General features: G+C 40.0%; 1 protein-coding gene across 1 annotated transcript in view; it reads right to left on the bottom strand.

Annotated features, from left to right (window-relative positions):
• The window catches only part of LOC139712722 (midasin-like), a 97,397-nt gene that overhangs the window by 61,416 nt on the left and 15,211 nt on the right, over positions 1–20,770 (bottom strand). Inside the window, exons 16-30 of the mRNA XM_071624520.1 lie at positions 19,801–20,069; positions 18,366–18,544; positions 17,789–17,880; positions 17,024–17,140; positions 14,796–14,942; positions 13,790–13,934; positions 10,982–11,136; positions 9,961–10,088; positions 9,258–9,402; positions 6,571–6,834; positions 5,998–6,194; positions 5,236–5,405; positions 4,371–4,586; positions 3,543–3,745; positions 1,664–1,786 (exon numbers count right to left, since the gene is read on the bottom strand). Of these exons, the coding sequence (XP_071480621.1) occupies positions 1,664–1,786; positions 3,543–3,745; positions 4,371–4,586; positions 5,236–5,405; positions 5,998–6,194; positions 6,571–6,834; positions 9,258–9,402; positions 9,961–10,088; positions 10,982–11,136; positions 13,790–13,934; positions 14,796–14,942; positions 17,024–17,140; positions 17,789–17,880; positions 18,366–18,544; positions 19,801–20,069 (2,550 nt within the window). The remainder of the gene's footprint in view (positions 1–1,663; positions 1,787–3,542; positions 3,746–4,370; positions 4,587–5,235; positions 5,406–5,997; positions 6,195–6,570; positions 6,835–9,257; positions 9,403–9,960; positions 10,089–10,981; positions 11,137–13,789; positions 13,935–14,795; positions 14,943–17,023; positions 17,141–17,788; positions 17,881–18,365; positions 18,545–19,800; positions 20,070–20,770) is intronic.

The raw sequence follows: 20,770 nt of genomic DNA, 5'->3' as shown, positions 1-20,770 counted from the left end.
CTTAAGCTGCCAAAACCATCACGCTTCTGCTGAGTATATAGTTTATATTGCATGTGCTGCACTATAAGGGATAACATCAACAAGCAGACGCTAACTTTCAGGCTTCAGTTTCTGCCAATAACTCTTGTCCCAAGTAGTCTGCATTAAACTAAATGACTAACTGTCAGCTCTGTGATATATATCGTCGCTGGGGTGACAAGACCTCGTATCTATAAAATGTCAAATGTTCAGGAGATCCAAAAAACATGGCGGCCAAAGCACTGTGGCGAATGGGATAGCTTTTCCTTTGACATGCCGTGGTGGCTTCATTTTCGGAGAAAGACAGTTGGGATTTGGACAGGACATCACTTAACCCATTATTTGACCATTAATCCAAAAAAGTCATTTTCACCAAAATTGCAGATACAAGGTCTTGTCACCCCAGCAACGATATGGTAACTCTCTAATTATACTTTTGACATGTGACTCTACGTGCCATGGGTTAAGTAAAAAAAAAAGAAAAAAAGGTCCTCATCAGGTATACACATACACAGTGGAATGAATTGTGACTATACTTTGCACTAACTCCCTGCTTCTTTTCATTCTATTTCTTCTTTCATATTGTGTGTGGCGATCATCTGAATTAACAGAGAAAGGGATAATACTTTTTGTAATGGATATCAATGTTGACATGTTCTGTACTTTGCATTTGTTAGTTGGCTCTCACTTTCATTTTTACCACACCTTTGCACTCCAGGCCTAGGGCTTGCTGCTTGTACCCCTCCCCTTTCACTCTTCCTGTTGCTATTTCACTCCTTTCCTATTCTTATACCCTTGTATTGTTCCCTATCTTGTTTGATGTTGCCACCCTATTCATCTTTATCCTTCACAGGTTATCCCCCCCCCCCCCATGATTCTTGGATCACTGACCCACCTCTGCCTTTTGTCTGGTCATCCCCTTGCCTTAATCTCCCTTCCTTACCTATTTGGTTCCCTGCCTTTGACTTCTAACCCACCCCTATTGTTTTCTTTGTTCTGTGCCCCTAGGCCTCCTTGGACTGTGCTTGTTGTATTTGTGTTTGCTCGATACCCTATATGTTGATCAGTTTGCCTCTGACAAAGATTCTGTTAGGATTGAAAGCTCAGGCCCCTTTTGACTCCAATACATGTACTTCTGGAGGAAGACTACAACACAACCCGAAATCAACATTGACACTGCAACTACAAATATTTCTATTGATAATAATTCTATCTTATTACTCGACAGTGCCTCAATGTGCTGGTAACAAAAGTCACAGCTGTAGAATTGGTTTTGTGTTTTATAATACTAAATCAAACATGCAATGAGAATGAAGGCAACATACCATGTAAGCCATTTCGGAACAGCTGTTCACTACGAATATTGATCATTAGAAAATTACAAAATGTTCTACCACTGATATCTTAAAGCCAATGTTCATACCCAACATTTTTTTTTTTTTTTTTTTAATTACAGAAATTGCTCTTTATATGAATGGTAGTTTCCTTTCTCTATCAAAATATGGAATTCATACTTGTCAAAATACTACGAATCTTTGAAGTGATATCTACAGGAATGTTATCACTGTTTTAATTCACTGACTAATTTCATGACTATTTCATTACAAATTTCACGAAAATAGTCTTGTCTCTACTACTGTCTAACCTCATCAAGGACCACCCAGTGACCAGCCTTGAGGGCCTGAAGCAGGGGTCCATCCCTCCAGGCAAACTGACCGCCCTCTCCTCCTTCCACTGGAAGGTCAGCTCCAAACAAGTCTGTAATGTCCTGAGGGAGGTAGATGGACAAAGTAAGGCTTTTAAATATGAATATTGATAATGATAATGATAACGATAATGATAATGATGATGATAATGATGATAATGATAATGATAATGATAATGATAATGATAATGAAAATGAATGATAATGACAATGACAATGATAATGATAATTTATGTCTTTACCATGCTTACTACAGAGTTTCTAAGCACCTTACCTTTACCATCATGAATTATACCATAACATACACAATCTAAAGGCCACTGCACACTACACGATCAGACTGGTCTTAAAGTCTTAAGCCAAGCTGGGTCTTAAGACCGGTCGTGCGACCGGACACCGCACACTATACGACCCGACTGTAAAGCGCGCGCAGTGCGCACTGCGTGCGCTTGCATTTTGCTGCATTGTGAATGGCTGAAAGCTCACGACTGGTCGTAGAAATTCAACATGTCAAATCTCTACGACTGGCGCTAAGACCCAGTCGTACGACTAGAAAATGGCAAGACTGTGACGTCACACTTCTAGTCTTAAGGTCTTCAGACCGGTGAATCGGGGCAAAATCGTGTAGTGTGCGGCGGGCTTTACATGACAAAACATAGCTACAGACTGTGCAAGAATTTACTTATGAATGACAACAAACAACAGAACAAGTCATTATGTTGTGAAGGAGAAGGAATGAGCAAAGAAGTATTTAATGTCCTAAAAAGGAAAGATAGAAACAGCCAGACTTTTACACAAATGTCAAAGAACAGAGGAAAAATGGTACATTGTAAAAAAGAAGCAAAGGCCAAAATGTCTGTCATGTTCTAGAAGAGAAATGGACAAAGCAAGAGTGAAACATAAAAGATGACAAAAACAAACAAACAAACAAGTCATTACATTGCAAAAGAGAAGGAAACACCAATGGTGTTTTCAATGTCCTGAAATAGACACACCACAACTGTCTGCAGTGTCGTTACATTTATTACAGAAAAAGAGGGATGAAAAAGCCTGCAACGTTCTAGTTAGTAAAAGCCAGAGAAATGATGACTCTAATGCCTCAAACACTACAGATGGATATAGAATAATTTGAGATACTGCCATGACCAAAAAGAGAAAGAACAGCAAAACAAGTCTGGAATGACCTGAAAGAATGCAGGAAGACCACAAGAATCTCAACAGATGGTAGTGTTATGTTCGTACAAACAAAAGTCTACTGATGTAGTGCAAAAGTGAGCATTTTCACGAGAGTAATTTTTTGTGCTCGGCCACGCAAGATGAATTTCGAGTGTTTTTCATTCTGTAGAATCAAAGCATTAAGTACTGGAACGCATGGGAAGCAAAAGTACATTCGTGTATTCCCATGCTTTTATTCTTGCGCTTGTTTCTGCCTGCGCAAAATGCATGAAAAATTCTACATAACAGATATCTCCACTTTTACTGTAATGTCAAACAGTTTTTATGTTTCTGCTGGGAGAACAAAATGCTTTGCCTCTCTACTGCTTTCAATATTACTTTACACATTCCTTGAATAAACAAAGTAATTAAGAGGATTGTTCTAACGAATCTAGAAGATTCAAGAGGGTAAGGCTGCTGTACTGTCCAGCTTTAAACCATTGCGGACAGGCTGATTTTGCTACAATATGCATTTCCCACAGACACTTGCATCGGGTATACTCGGGACTCATCCTCAATGAGTTATTCAACAAAAAAATATTATCCATACCAGCTAGCATGATACAATTATGAGAAAAATTTCAAGTAAAAGCGGGTAACTCACGGTCTGCTCAGACAGGTTGATTCTGACTAGGTCCTGACCTGAGGCCCTGGCCAGGGCTGACACCAGACTGGTCTTACCGACCCCTGGCGAACCCTCCAGCAGTACGGCCCGCGGCAGTTGCAGCGCCCTCAAGAGCCGCTGCGCATTTAGAGCTGTGGTTGAGGCGGCCAGGGTGTAGCCCTCACAGCTTGCAGGATAGGGACCTGAAAAATGATGCATTAAAAAACTGGAAAATGTAGGCTGCACATGAACGTAGTCCTGGTTTAAAACTAAAATCAAATGGTCAAGGTGGATTTTTTTGCAAGATAATCTTTCTCATGCATGGCCAATATGAGTTACATCTTCTTGTGTGTTCACTTCTTGATAAATTAGCATAAAAGAGATTTTTTGTTTTGTTTTTACATATCTAAATAATTCTCCCCCCAAAAAAAATAATCATGTATTAAAATTTTCATGCTACTCCAGTAAAGTAAGAAATTCATGAAAATTTCCACATCTCGCAAATGCTGTGCACAAATGCACATTCACAGTAAATCTGAGACTTTCCAGATCCACACTGCTGACTGGTACATCTAAATAGCAAATAAAGGGAGGGGGGAATAAAGGGGGAATATGCATACTTGTGCAGAGAAAACAATTGCACGTTTCTAAATTCTCAGAGTGAACAAATCTAATATGCCAAATTGGGTAATTGGATGATATATGATCCATCATTAAAGTCATAACTCTTCAGGGGGAAAATGGCGCAAAAGCAAGATTTCAAACATAGTCTAGAAATATGACGACCTGCGTGAAATGAAGCATCCCTTTGCCAGACCAATGACTCACCACACTTGATGTAGAAAGACTCAACACCAAACCACTTCCCATCGCTGGAAACACTCGCATGACCCCGGGAAGCTTTCTCTCCGTCAAGATCAGAGGTCACGATCATATGCGAGAGGTCAACGTCCTGGCCAGTGAGCTGCAAGATCTGATCGCGGAGGCGACCGAGGCAGAGACGCCTAGCCTTGGCAGGCGACAGGGAGCTGCTGCTCGTAGTGCCTGGTCGTTGGTGGTCAAAACAAGGGTCAAGATTAAATATTACATATGCATCAGCACAACCTGATACAAGTTCCAGGGTTTCTGAGTACACAAATTCCTTAAAGGCATTATTTACCATTTTGCAGATGAAACAAAAACCCAGCTTTAGCACTTCAAAATAGTTCTAAAATGTGAGTTAGGGACAGAAACAACCAATGTAAAGATTTTAATCATTATAATCCATGTCATGTATTGTTAAACATACACAAATGTGAACAATAGTATAATGAAATTGTTTCTCAACTGAATTGTCTACAGTCAAGGCTTAGCAAGAAAAAAAAAGTGATTTCTCCTTTTATTTTTTTTAGGCTTTAGTGTGAGTTTTTATATGGTACAGTGTTTTGTGATACAACTGACCTACACATATGCATCAAATGTGATAACTCAAAATTTTCTAAATCACTGCTCCCAAGGGTAAGCAATACCTTTAATATTTAAATATACATGTAACTCCTCATTCTATTTTTTTTTTAATCCTTTTCAAATATTGACAAATTCAATCACAGACAGTGAATGTATTTGTAATCCTATCCAAAACAAAACAAAAAATACAATATCAGCATCCCATCAATTCTTGTGCATCTGGGACTAAGGGAAGCTGGCTTCATACCTGATCCAAGTCCATCCACAAACACCATACAGGCACCATGAATGAAGGCCACGGCGGGGTCAACAGGTGAAAGGTCATCCTGGGAGGTCAAGCTGCCAGCCTTGGCTGGGGAGCAGCAAACGTTGATGAAGTCAACCCAGGACAGAATGTCACGTATGCTAACAGTGCATCTGGGGAGGGCAAACAAATACTTGATAATCAACTAGAGACAACATCAACAATGGCAGAATTCAAATGAATCCTGTGCAGATATGGGTAATACGAATGTACTTTGAAATATGCCTCTTATCTACAGCCAAGCATTTAAATTTACAACGCAGCACAAACCTTCAGTCACACTCAACAAACAATTGTGTCCATTATTTGTACATTGTCCTCTAACGAGAACATGTTTTTCATAGACTAAATGTTCACTCATTCCGAGATAGTCTAGATCTCTTTTCTCATGTGAGAAAACATGATAATGAGGTTTGTCTGACAGAAAATGAAAAAGGCTTAAATGTATCTTTACCTTCAAGTATATACAATGCCACGATACTACAAAGTCAAAATAAAAAAGTAAAAAAAGACATAAGAAAGGATTATTTTTGACCTTGCAATCTAAAATGTATGAATAATCATGATAGCACCATTAGCATGATGAGCAATTGCCATTCATATCTTTTAGGTCTCTTCCAACAGAACTGTAAACAGGTTTCTCATTCATAAAATGTCTAAAATCAACATGTAGATGCACCAAAGCTTCTCTAATTAATTTCTTACTTCCTTCCTGCTTCATTGTTGGTAAACCACTCGATGAAATCCATCACAGCATTCCCTATCCCACTGGTTCCATCTTGCTGGTTGCAAAGCTGCACACCTTCCAGCAGATTGTGTTCGATGATCGACACGAGATCGCTGCGGTCCTTGTTCTGCGTGCACCAGACTTCTGTGAAGCGGTTTCTCAGGGCAGGTGAGAGCTACAGTACAAACATAAAAGGGCAACAATTAGCACAACAAAAGGAACAACCAGAACGGAGAAATGTATACGCATACATAGCATTCATATCAGGATCAGAGTCAATTTTTTCATGTGTCTTTAATTTTGTGAATAGCACCTGACTTGCAAAATTCACAGAAATAAAAACCTCACGAAATATTTGCCATATACAGTACTTCAGTAAAAAAGAATTCATACAGACACTATCTTGAATGCACGCAGCTTGCTTTTCTACAAGACAAATCTGACTTTATTTCAAAGCAGTAATCACAGCTTCATTGTCTCATCTCAAACTGAACTCCTTTTGATTCACAACAATCCCTGACAAATGTTGAATACCAATTGGTACAATGTACCTCCTTCTTGCCAAAGTCTCCGCCTGGGTTCATGGTGGCCACCACCCGGAATCCACCTTCAGCTCTGATGAGGGGCACCTCTTCCCCCCTGGCCTCCCCACTGCCCCTCTCTGCCAGAAGGAGGGTCCGCTCCGGCTCCAGGACGCTGTTGAGGCGCTCCAGGACCGAGTCGTCTGCCAGGGAGATCTCGTCGATGAGGAAGACGGAGCCCGCCCTCATGGCCTCGATCAGGGGTCCGTCGCACCACTCAAATAGCTTCTGACTCTCCTCTTCCTAATGACATAATGAGAGCATTGCAATTTTTTAGTCATCGGACAACAGAACAAGATACTGTAAAAACAGACATTTCTAGGTGCGTAAAACTTTCACAAATTTCAAAAGGAACCACAATTTGCAAAAGTAAAGACCACATGATTTTTTTTCCCAAACACGGCATTGAATGCAAGTGGCAATTTGAAAAAGTTCCATGCTCCAAAACAAAAGGCTGTAGGGTCCAATTCGTGAAAGTTTCATGCCGTAATGTTTCTTGTTTAACAGTATGTGACTTCAGCGAGCATTACAATCTATTGTCATTCAAGACCATCTAAAGGTTTCCGACTTTGGCTTTTGGTCTTAGAAGAGATTGCACAGTCCAGTCCCGAGTCAAATTTCCAACTTAAACATGAAATACAAATATACATCCATTGTTTAAACTGTTGATTAATTACTCTTCCAAACCAACCATAGAATTTCACAAATTTAAACCATAGTCTTCTCTATGAGAGGGAGAGGACAAACTGGAGTTCTAATCTAGCATTTACTACAAGAAGCCAGTTCATAATTAGCTCATGTGCACGTTGGTACAAATGACCTTTCTATTTTCTTAGTTGGTTAGGCACTTCACTCATATTCAAAGCAAAATAATGCGTACCGGTAAGTTTGCCCGGCGTAACAATTTATGGAATTCTTGTTAAACAAACAAGGCAAGTGCCATAATGTGTCTCGCCCATTCGCGTACAAGAAATTGTACGCGAATGGGATATAACAGATAAAAAGAAATACAAAGGGTAAAAATTTATGGCAAAAAAGAAATGTGCCATAAAAACTTCACATTGGGCCCTTAAAGTTTGTTGACCCCTGCCTGTGACCTTTGACCTTGTGGTGACCATCCACTCCCCAAGGGACATCTACCATAATCCAAGTTTGGTCACAAACGGACCTATGGATCAAAAGTTATGACCCATAATAGAAACGTGCCATAAAAACATAACATTGGGCTCTAAAAGTTTGTTGACCTATGCTTGTGACCATTGACCTTGTGGTGACCATCCACTCCCCAAGGGACATCTACCATCCAAGTTTAGTCACAAATGGAGTTATGGATCAAAAGTTATGACCCATAATAGAAACGTGCCATAAACACTTAACATTGGGCTCTAAAAGTTTGTTGACCCCTGCCTGTGACCTTTGACCTTGTGGTGATCATCCACTTCCCAAGGGACATCTACCATCCAAGTTTAGTCACAAATGGAGTTATGGATCAAAAGTTATGACCCATAATAGAAACGCGCAATAAAAACTTCACATTGGGCTCTAAAAGTTCGTTGACCCCTGCTTGTGACCTTTGACCTTGTGGTGATCATCCACTCCCCAAGGGACATCTACCATCCAAATTTAGTTACAAATGGAGTTATGGATCAAAAGTTACGACCCATAATAGAAACGCGCCATAAAAAACTTAACATTGGGCTCTAAAAGTTCATTGACCCCTGCCTGCGAGCTTTGACCTTGAGGTGACCTTCATGTATGGTAAAATGTGAAACTTTGTATGACCCCTCTTCCCTCAAAGTTTGATAGCAATTGAAGCCCAGAGTAAAGAGTTATTGAAGTTTTTGTAGCGTTACGGACGGATGACGGACGGACAGACGCTGCGGGCGATCCCTTAGTCTCCCCACACCTCCGGTGGGCTTGACAAAAATGACCTTGCACAGCGAGACCAGGTGACCAGAATAGTCCGTCAAACAACCCTCAGGGGAAGCATCCATTTCTTTGTTTTGTATTGAATGCATTAAAACATATTTAGATTCGTAATGCCAAATACCACATTTGCAGTCAGGTGGATGTAATGGCAAGTACATGTATCATGCACAAGGATTGCATGTCAAATTGAATAATCATTATATGACAGATGCTTATCTCTGTGAATTTAAGAACCATCATGCGTTTTGGTACCAATGACCTTTTTCTGCTCATGCGCAAAGTAGAACTACGAACTGGCTTATTTCAGTCATTCACTCTTGAATAATACAGAGAAACCAGTCCGTACTTTAAATGATAATTACTCTACTTATCTTCCACATCAGCTGTAGTCAGGCATCAGGGTTGCTTCTTCCTTGATAAGGTAAGATAATATTTTCCTGTTCCTGAGCTGCAAGTACTACCATGGACAGCTGAGGACTTTGGGTTGAGACTATGGATGGCACAAACCTCCCCACCATATTACAGGATATTGCTCAAGTTTCCTCATAAATGATCTTGTGATAAACCAAACACACGACCTAATTAGGACTGCACTCAGTCTGGAAAGCAGCCGCTGGGGAGCAATCGGTGGAGCTTGATGTCATTGTAGCATAAGGCCATTTATGTGTGGAGGCCTATTCTCCTCAAGCAAAAGGTGTGGGGCAATAATATTGTAAGCATCAAAGCACACTCACATTCTCGTTGCCATGGTGACGTACAGGCCTAAGACCCCCCAGGAAGTCTGACGTCTCAGTATGGAGATGACAGTTGACGACTTGCAGCTTGTGATTGGCCAGAGCGGCAAACAGCTGGCACACTGTCGTCTTACCACAACTAAGCGATATATTTGAAAGAAGCAGGAAAATGTATTGTTGTTGGTTTTTTACACAAAAACAGATGACACAAGTGAACTTTCAACAACCAGTCAAGTGAAACACTCAATCCAGTGATGATTTACCACAGCATTAGATTCAACGATGTGTTACTAAGAACAAAATGTCTCTAAAGTATACCTAAAACTACCTGTAACTTCAAGACGTTCTCAGGCCAAATAAAACACATTGGTGTGGATGCACATTACCTATGAAATAGGCATACATACTTACAGCACAATTATGCATTGTATGTGGCCCTGAAAAAAAAAATACACAATACAATTCAATCTAAAAATGCACTACATTCTCGAAATCAACTTTTATTTACTATTGGTGTGTATACATGAAATACTCTTGGCACTAGACAATGAAGCTTGTGAGACAGAGATTAAGCTATTCTGTAAATGTAAAAAATAATCTATATCATGTACCTATCCCATGTACATTGTACATGTAGGTTTACAGTAGGTGTTGATTGCAGTAACTGCCTATGAGTCAGATTTTGTTGAAAGCATACCCAGTTTCACCAACAAGCAGCACAGGTTCAGAGAACTTCAGTGCCTGACCAACGAGGACAGCCAGTCTCCGCATCCCGTAGGTCCATACGATGTGACTAAAACCAGCCGGAGGAGTCGAAGATGTGACCTGGAGAAGACATGACATTGACAAACATCAAAAAAGAATGGGCACCTTCTTTCTACCACTATTTTTCAGTTGTGTGGCAACATCACCATGATACAGTCACTGCCATTTACTTGGGACTAGGACAGACCGTCACACAGACATGACGGGAAAAAAATCACATATCCAAGACACTGCTATCTTTACCACTGGCACCAGAAGATACGTCAGTTTAAGTATGTAGTCCCACATATTGAATTGTACAGAAATGACTAAATGTCTGACCACTGTTAGTTGGGACGGTTGCTTGATGGGGACATACTCCAAAGTCATTTCAGTGAACTGATGATGACTGTATTGCCCCTTGCCACATTGAAAGGCAACACTTTCATGAATAAAAAGCCATCCAAGATGCAAAAGATGCCTACTGCATGACTTGTCTGTAAGCCGAAGCTGAAACTGAACCATTTCCCAGCATTAATCAAGATATATTGCTGGGCTTCCAGCACACAAAATCAAACTTCTTTTCATTTCAATAGGGATGCTAATACAGATACCGAGGCTTATCAAATATGAATCCAAACATGCAAATTATCTCAATCAAAATCAGCCTGAAACAGTGTTTTCAAGAACACTGACATTAAATCCAATAGTTTATAATGGCACAATGGAATTTGATAATGAAATGATTCATTATTTCAAAAACACCAGAATAACTTTCTACATACTGATCATAAACAGAGAGTTACATTTAAGTGAAACATTACTCCACATATCACCTGAAAATAATCTCATGGTGTCCGTTACTATTTCACCATGGCAGATTCTCTACATAATCTCATGATGATTTTTTTTTTTTTTTTTAATTTCATTCAGCCATTCAGTGCCCATTCTGAGCTGGGAGTGGTAGCCGATACCTTCTCAAGAATGTCCCTTGTGACAGGGGAAGTGTGCTCGCTGAGGGTGAAGAGATGCTCCGGGTTCACCACTCTCTTGAAGTGCTTCTGTAAAACTTGTCTGATGGTGTCCTCCTCCTCAGCACGCCTCACTCGACCAGCCAGGAGGATGAATCCTGTCCCACAAAATAATTAGATCTTTTACAAATTGTCCTTCATTAATTAAGATATACACTCATTATTCAGTGTTCTGAGTCATAGCCACAATAAAACTATGGGCATACATACTGAATGGTTGGTGTGTATTTATGTCTATGAAGGGCAATTTGCAAATCAGTCGCAAATAAAAACGCATAAATTATCAATTTGAACTAGAAAAGCACTCTGAGAGCGCAGACCTCTGCCAAGTAGCTACTTTCCACTGATGATCTTGCTCTTCCCAAAGAGATTTTTCTCCTCTCTACCACTAGGGAAAAGCTCTTTGGGCTCTTCCATAGAGATCAGTGATTCCCAACCATAGGTCTACATGCTGAAAATCGCCCAATTTCCCAAATATAGAAGCCTTTTACATCATACACCCTCAGCTGCGCGGCACGCCTCACCCTAACAGAAAGTGGAGCACGCACTTTAGTGCGCGTATGAAAACCTCAAAAATGCGCAGCTTGACCTCCCAAGTTTATTGACCCTAAGGTTGTACCTGCCAAAATTTCAAAATTCCTTCATACATTCCCCAAATAATCTCGGACCACTACCAAAATTTAATCATCTGTCACTTTTGCTTTTCAACCTTTCCTGCAAGTTTCATCCAAATCCGTGCACAACTTTTTGAGTTATTTTGCACATGGACAAACAAACTATTAAACAAACAAACAAACCAACGGTACGAAAACATAACCTACTCCCTTGGCGGAGGTAATAAATATACAGTACCCGAAGAAATGAGGGATCTGGACCATCACTGGCTCTATGGTAGAAGATGACAGGTCTAGTAGATATGCTACTTGTCTAGCAATTAGGAGATTGTGTGTGTGAATCCCACCCAAGTACAACCTGTATGCCCATGATTTTTGTCATGGCTAATAAGACAAATAATCAGTTGTGAGTGAGTAGTTACACCGACGAAGAACAATTTGCCAATCACTGCATTAAAAAAGAAACAAGGCAAGTGCCAAAATGTGTCTCGCCCATTCGCGTAGAAGAAATTAATATTTTGTTAACTCCTTGAAGTTCATTAACCCCGCCTATGACCTTTGACCTTGTGGTGACCTTCAACTCCCCAAGGGACATTTACCAGCCAAGTTTGGTCACAAACAGACATAGGGATCAAAAGTTATGAGCCATAATTGAAACGCGCCATAAAAACTGAACATTGGGCCCTAAAAGTTTTTTGACCCCTGTCTGTGACCTTTGACCATGTAATGAACTTCAACATTCCAAGGGACATCTATCATCCAAGTTTGGTCACAAACGGACATAGGGATCAAAAGTTATGAGCCATAATCAAAACTCGCCATAAAAACATAACATTGGGCCCTAAAAGTTTGTTGACCCTGCCAGTGACCTTTGACCTTATGGTGAACTTCAACTCCCCAAGGGATATCTACCATCCCAGTTTGGTCACAAACAGACATATACATCAAAAGTTTTGAGCCATAATTGAAACACGCCGTAAAAACTAAACATTGGGCCCCTAAAGTTCATTGACCCCTGCCTGTGGCCTTTGATCTAGAGGTGTACTTCATGTTTGGTAAAGTGTGTAACTTTGCATAACCACTCTTCCCTCCAAGTTTGATTGAAATTGAAGTCCTCAGTTGAGCGTTATTCAAGTTTTTGTAGCGTTACGGACGGACAACGGACGGAAGGACGGCGGATGGACACACGCCGCAGGCGATCCCTTAGTCTCCCCGCACCTCCGGTGGGCTCGACAAAAATGGATGCAAGAACTGCTCATTTGAATTTTTCTTTATATCTCGTAAAGGGGCCGCATTAACCCTTAGTGTGCTTTGCATACCGGCTGGTAAAGAAAACCCTATAGCAATGTACACAACGCCCACAGTATCCAGTACAGAAAGGGGTAAGACACTTCAAGGCCAAACCTTGAATCACACACTAAACTCAAGAATATCTAGACAAGGTGTTTAATTCAGGCAAGATATTAAATAAGACTGGAAAACAGACTCTCAGCATTCAAACTCAAATATACCTCATCCAAATTGGAATTTCACAAACCACAGAAATTGGAATGGATGTTAAAAGGTAAAATGTTACACAGCATATGTCATCAAAATTCAGAAAGGCGTAAGTCAAAATAATCATAACTTTATCGCTAAATGAAATAAACACCACATTGGCATTCTTGTGCCCACTGCATGGTAGCCTTGAGGTAGGGGCAAGTGAAAATAAAGATTCCTAAGCATTTTAGCAATGTCCATGACAAAATATAAATTGATAGAAAATGTTGGAACAGTTGCATCACATTTGTACTAATATCAAAAAAGAGTATTTGATTTGATTTATTTTATTCTATTAATCATTCATTCATTCATTCATTCATCCATCTATCCATCCATCCATCCATTCATTCATCCATCCATCCATCCATCCATCCATCCACCCATTCATTCATTCATTCATTCATTCATTCATTCATTCATTCATTCATTCATTCATCCATCCATCCATCCATCCATCCATCCATCCATCCATCCATCCATCCATCCATTCATTCATTCATTCATTCATTCATTCATTCATCCATTCATTCATTCATTCATTCATTCAATCAATGACAAGGAGCAAACAAGGAGGCTGCATTCAGCAGGATGTCACCTTCATCTGCCAGATGCTGGTTCCAGTCATAGAAACTCTGGTCCCCCTGGTTGGCGAGACGATATCGCTCCGCCCACCTGAACAGATCTCTCAGGGTAATGAAGCCCTGTTTGCCGGCAAACACGCCTGAACCTTTTCTCCTCATCTGAGACAGGTATCAAAAACCAGAAGAAACGCAGATGATAGTTCACAAAGTGTACATAAATCATTCATACTGATCACCATGATCATCCATTTTGTCTTATATTATTACCTGTATCGGCATAGCTTGCAGCATCTACTTCATCACCATGGCAACTGCACATGATATCACAATCATCATCATCATCATCATCATTATCATCACCATCATCACCATCATCATCATCATCATCATCATCATCATCACAATCTTACTATCACCACAACTACATCATTACTATGGTCTATCTCAACAACCGTATCATGACAATTACAGTGTATCAACCAAGGACAATTAACACCCCCCTCAATACTGGTTAGTGATAGGGTTGGAGTAACAATTAGGGTTAGGGTTATGTTCAGGGTTAGAGTTTCCAGTTTGTGTTAGGGTTAGGATTAGGTTCAGAATAAGGATTAGGGTTAGGGTCACAAGAAGAGTCTGGGGTAATTCTCCAGGGGGTAATTCTCCTAGAACCCTCATCAACACCATCAGCAGCGTTATTGTTGTTAGAAGTAGAAGTATCATTATCAAAACCAAAAACCCCTTTTCATAACACCATCATCATCAATGTCACCATTTTTCAAAGAATGAGCATCATAATCAAACCCAACAACCTCATCAATGCATTTGAAATAATCTGGAACTACATGAAGCACAATACTGACAGACTGATGCCTTCTTCAGAAGAAGTGTTTGTTAAAAATAGATGCAAAACCCTCCCACAATCTTAAAAAGGCGCAATGCATGCAGTGGCGTTTTTGCAGCCAGCCACTGGCAGTGTGTGCCCAATTGTGGTGCATCCACCATATTGCCTGGCGCCCTCACCTGCAATTCCAGCATGATTGCCACCATCTTGCGGCTGTAGGAGGCCGGGATCTGACAGCGGTCGTGGAGTATCGTCTCCAGCTCGCGGCTGGGAATCTCGTCAAAGTGGAGCTCAATGAAGCGATTCCTGAAGGCTCTGGACAGAACCTGTATAGATTCAGAAAATAAAAGTCCCATTGATCCTAAGAATATCTCGATACTTCAGGGTAATGATGTGAGAGAATGAATTTGTCCAGACATTCACAATCACTGTTTCACAAACAGTAGACTCAGATGTCATGACATTAGCTGCAAAAGTCAGTTTGTTTTATTGTGATATGATAATCTAGCATTTCAGTTAGTATATAGATTCAAAAACGCATTCTTCATTGAGCACAAATGCTTGTTGTGATTCGAGTATAATCACTAAGGACATATTATAGCTTTAATATTAATAGTCACTGTTTAACTGTTTATTCTAACTGGGGGGGGGTCAAATTGACCCCCCTCGACGTTTCGCGCCATGATTTCGCAACGCGCAAAGCTTTTGCCGCGTCGTTTCACGACTTTTTTCATTGAAGTCTCCCGCATATTTTGAGACCAAATTTGCGACATCCGGGTACACTGTTTTGAAGTTACGTAATGTTTTGCATGTGCATGTCAACCAAAAAACAGCTCAAATTCATGATATCGTGTGCAAATCCAATGCAAATTGTGTTCTTTGGTTAAATTGATATAAATTAGATTATTTCAACTTTTAACCATTGAAATTAATCAATTCTAGTGTAGATAAGCCTGAAAAAGTGCCTGCAACAAGTTTTGGCAAAAAAACAATAGGAAACAAAAGGTTGAAAAAACAATAAAATACATAAGAAATTAACAAAACAATAAAAAGCAAAATTAATTTCAATTGAGCTATTTTTTTACACAAAAAAATTGTTTGATGTGTCTTGAGGAATTCTGACACAAAAATTTAGCAATCCTCCAGTCTTTTTAATGGAGTTATAGGTGAAAATATGACTTCATGCACAAATTTGCATAATTTATTAAAAATAGAAAGGCAATATTTTTCTACTGTATGCCGATGTAATCTTGTAGTTGACATCCAGCTCTATCTTCAGGCAAAATTTCACGGCGATCGCGCGATCAGCGCCCGAGATCTGAAGGGGGGGTCAAATTGACCCCCCCTCAGTTAAAACTTGGTCTCAAATAGCCCAGTCAGAATAGGGTTAAATCTGTAGTGGCTCAATTTCAGAAAATATCAAACTTTCCTGACTGAACTGTACAATGATTTTCAAATGTGCATGAGAAAACTGTAGAGTAAACAAAAAGTTTTCAGAATTACACTCTCACTATCACAAGCTGAATGTGCAGATATTATTATGCTGTTCAACTAGTTAAAAGGGTGTGTACAGTTCTGGTCGAGGTGAGGATTTAGCTTTTAACATTTTGCGAGATATTCAGAAACCACTCTATAAGATGTCAAAGAGCATGCAATTCTAAAGGGTATCAAAAGTTTATTTGATGAAAAACGGTTTTGAAATGGCAGAGATATCCAAAAACAAGGTGAAACAAAGAGATCCTAATAAAGTTGTGGCATGTCGCCTTTTATTATTATCACTTTTTTGGCTATCTCAGCCATTTCGAAACCAATTTTCATCAAATAAACATTGAATCCTTCTTAAAATTACATGCTCTTTCATATTTCATAAGAGGTTTCTTATTATCTCACTTAGAGATGTTCAAAACATGAATCCCTTACCTCAACCAGTACTGTACACTCCCTTTAATTGGTGTATTGTAGCAATACTATCTATGATAAAATCCGAGTATGATTTAATAGTACAGTCACTTGTAGACTTTTGCTTTATTTGAAGCATTTAGCATTAGTTTTTCAGTTCATATTTTTCAGAGCTTCATATTCACACAATAGCAGGGGGACTCTGGTAGCATGTACAGTGTATGACAATGCACCATACAGATGTAGATGATTCACGCAGGAAACATTTTATAAACAGAGCCTTTAAAAAGATTGTCACAACACACAATTTACGTGAAGCAATGCCCACAAAGACAGATATTCTCTCATGAGGAAATTTTACTTTTTCATATCCCGCAGGAAGAGGTATTGCCATTAGCTGAATGGAAGAGAGAAGTTTCCCCCCAAGAGAAGACAGACAAGTGCTGATGATGCTAACGCTGCATCAAGTGACACACACACGAGGGAGCCCTTTTCAGAGCACACTTACCTTACGACCGCCATATTGGCCAGGGGGATTCTGGGTGGCAAAGAGCATGAACTTTGGATGGGCAGACACCACCTCCTGAGTCTCTGGAATGAATAGTTCTCGGTTGTCATCTAGGAGCTTGATGGAAAAATAATCCCAAGAAACAAGAAATAACAAAAATAAAATATTAAGGAAAAAAGAATGACAAAAAGAGAAGAAGAAGGAGAAGAAGGAAAAAAAAAGAGAAGAATTACAAACTCTCCTGCAGTAGGTAAAAATGTTAGCCAAGGAACTTTATTTGCATGAGAGGTTTAAAACATTGCCAGGTTGGAAATTGATGTACAACTGTAGTGCGGGACTGTTTGGTGAAACATCAAGATTTGTTTGCAATTATACTGCATTTCCAGATAACAGCTCTTCTTCTAGTGAACAATAAATCATGTCCATGTGAAGTGGAACATCATGATACATTGTATTTCAAAAGTGCATGTAGAGTCTTCACAGTGTCTCAGTGAACATTGATTGATAATGAATATAAGGGCTTACTCAAGGAAACTTTAATCGCACAATCATCAACAATCACCTGCATCCAGTCTTACAGTTCGTATGTTGTACAAACACCTTTGAAAAGCACTCTCCCGCATTTGAGTTACATTCCGGAGTATGAGAAGATTGGGCATACAAATCTGAATAAAGACTGGATCTATTTCACAACCTAGTTTATTATTGACAGCAGTGAATAACACACGATGAACAGAAAGTAATTTGAGATCTCAAGATACCTACCCTGTTGAGAGCCTCAAGAACATCAGAGGGTGCTAGATTCAACTCATCCAGGATGATCCAATGACCCCTCCTCATAGCATCCACAAGAACACCTGATTGAGCGCATGGCGAGGACATACAAAGGAAAAATTCTTTAAAGACATTCATTACATTAACTCCTCAACTATGCGCTGCTAACTACAGTATACATTGTATGCAGCAGACATGTGGTCTATTTCTCGGCACTTTTAGAATGCTAGCGCACCAAGAGTTTTATTGCAAGAAAGTATCACATATTGTTGATGTTAAGATAGGGCAAATGGGCAAGAATAAAAGTAACATTCATCACATATCATGTTAAGTTACATAAATGTGTTGTTCTACTTTGTGAGTTTTATTTCCAAATTAACGACAATAACAACGTAACTGACAAAAACACTGAGTACTGTCAGTGTTGATAATGCCTTTTCGAGACTAGCGAAAAGGAAAATGGCGACAGGAGGTGCTGCTGATATTATGCGAGAAAAGCCTTATGCATGTTCGACTTCAGAGGTCTGAACCCAGAAACTGCTGACCAAATAAACAGTAGACAGCATACCTTCCTTGAACACCAGCTTGCCAGATTCATCTGCCGCATAGAAACCGATGTACTCTTGGAGGTCGGTGTGTTCGTGGTTGTTGACCCTGACACAGTGGTTCCCAGTCAGCTGGGCAAGGTAGTTGACCAGGCTCGTCTTGCCCACCGACGTCTCGCCCTGGATCAACACGGGAAAGCGGCTGCAGGGACAGGACACAAAACAAACGAGGGATGGATCCTTTTAACACTGCCCAGTCATCAAATCAGTTTGAAATCATTGCACTTTTCCACTGCAATTATCCCTTCATATGAAGGAAATTTCCACTCCTGAAGACCGGCATAAGTATATTATTGAATTACTTGATTGTAGAACCTTGACATGAGACAGTGCAAATGTGTATATTTCTCAACAGTGAAAACAAGACGTATCCAGCACTTTCAGAAAAATGAGGTATTGAGGCAAAGCAGATGGCAAGCATAAAAAGACAACAGTGAAAATCTTTTTCTTCGCACAAATGAGGCAGACCATTCTAGAGCTAACTCAGGGCTCGACACTAACTTTATTTTTCGGTGGCCCGATGGGGCCACCAAAATCATCAATTTCAAATTTTTGGTGGCCCGAGAGAAAAATTTGGTGGCCCGAAAAAAAAAAAAAAATTGGTAAAAGTCCATTTTTTTTTTGGATAAGTCGTACACTCACTGCATGCATTTATGCATTTCCGGCGCAAAAAGTTACGAATTTATAGACACACTTTTCAAAAAATTTTGGTGGCCCGAGGTGGGCCACCAAATTTGCCCTTTTCTGAAATTTGGTGGCCCGACTTTCATTTTTGGTGGCCCCGGGCCACCGGGCCACCGTTAGTGTCGAGCCCTGGCTAACTGTACATTGGAGAAAAAAAATGATGGTGTCTTTCTCTATTTTAATCCACATTTCTCTTCAGCAACAAAAGCATTATCTCACTGGAATAAAGTTTTCCCTCTTGTTCGTCTTTTTCAGACAAAATATGTGCCATCACAATATGTAGTGGATCCTCCCCTCAAGTGTAACATTTTTAATTTATCAATACTAATCTCAACAGACATGAAAAGCTGAATGAGCCAGAATGCAAATTGAATTGAAAACATTGATTTACTGATTACATAGTTCAGGTCATACCACCATCCTCCTTTTTCAAATACTGATTTGCCTCTTTCGAGAATCTTTTGCTGGGCTCAACTACTGCTATCTATGTGAAGTCTCCAAATCTAGCTGGAAGTGCAGAATTTGGCACTGGCTAAAGACTACTAGTAAGGGCCCTGGTATGGAGTTGACTTGTTTCTGGCAAAAATAATAAATAGTCAAAATCATCCCCTTGCACAAAGACAAGAATTTCTACCATGAAAAAAAAAAAAAAAAATTGCAGTCATACAGGTAGCAAAAGGTGAGCTTGGGGCACTCTTTCTTTCAATACATTACCCTGCTGAAACAATCCTGGCGAGATCTCTGAGATTGGCCCTCACAGCAGGAGTGATCACGTAGTCCTTGGGTTGATGGGGTTCCCTCTCACCCACTGCCACCCAGTATCCCTCCACCTTGGTGTATTTGCCACCCCCCACAGGAGGCGGAATGGACTGGCCCAACAGGCTCTTCACATTAGTTCGGCCAATCACATGCCTGCACACCAGCTTCTCCACTACGGGATGGGAGGCTCGGTCAAGTTGGGTGAGGAAGCTCAGACAAAAGCTCTGTTTCATAATTTAAAATGAAGAATAATACACAACCTTTATATTTTGTTTTACAATGTCACTTCAATAATCATCATTGTGACACTTTCTATGACATCAAATTATTATGTTATGAGTTGTCCCCCCTTTATGTTGAGCAAAGAAAAATACAAAATTTTCGGCAAACATTCTATGGACACTCATAAAAGTCAAAGTTTCCCTCACTGGTGCCATACTCTGGTGTGAAGATGGTAGTCTATTACAATATGCTTTTTTTCTTTAGTTTTGGCACAGAATGACCTTAGTTTTATTATCTACTTGGGTATCCGTAACAAATCAAATTGACCATTGCTTGATTCCTTTGACAGAGAGGGGCACACACATTTTTTTTAATAGCGTTGTCCAAACAACAGGTGGCAGATTTGGACATCGTAGGGGAAAAATATGATGTCGATGGTACAGGCCGCTATCATTAATGCAGGAAAATACATGTACAGTTGAACCTCTCGTATCCGGACAAGTCGGGACCGGGGCTCATCCGGATAAGGGATTTGGCCGGATACGGGAGACTCAATGCTTTATACATGTACATATACATACACATGTACTGATGTAGCCCATTGTAGTACCACATGTAGTAATGTGATTACTGCAACCTTTTCATTGTTACACTCAGTAACAGACCCCAAAATAGAGGTTCGTGTTTGCAAGAATGAAATCAT

The sequence above is a fragment of the Diadema antillarum genome, unplaced genomic scaffold, assembly GCF_040938485.1.
Source record: "Diadema antillarum isolate AM-2024a unplaced genomic scaffold, OU_Dant_1.0 seq00001847_RagTag, whole genome shotgun sequence".
NCBI classification, from domain to species: domain Eukaryota; kingdom Metazoa; phylum Echinodermata; class Echinoidea; order Diadematoida; family Diadematidae; genus Diadema; species Diadema antillarum.
Note: the sequence above shows the minus strand (reverse complement) of the source record. Positions and strands in the feature narration are given on the sequence as shown.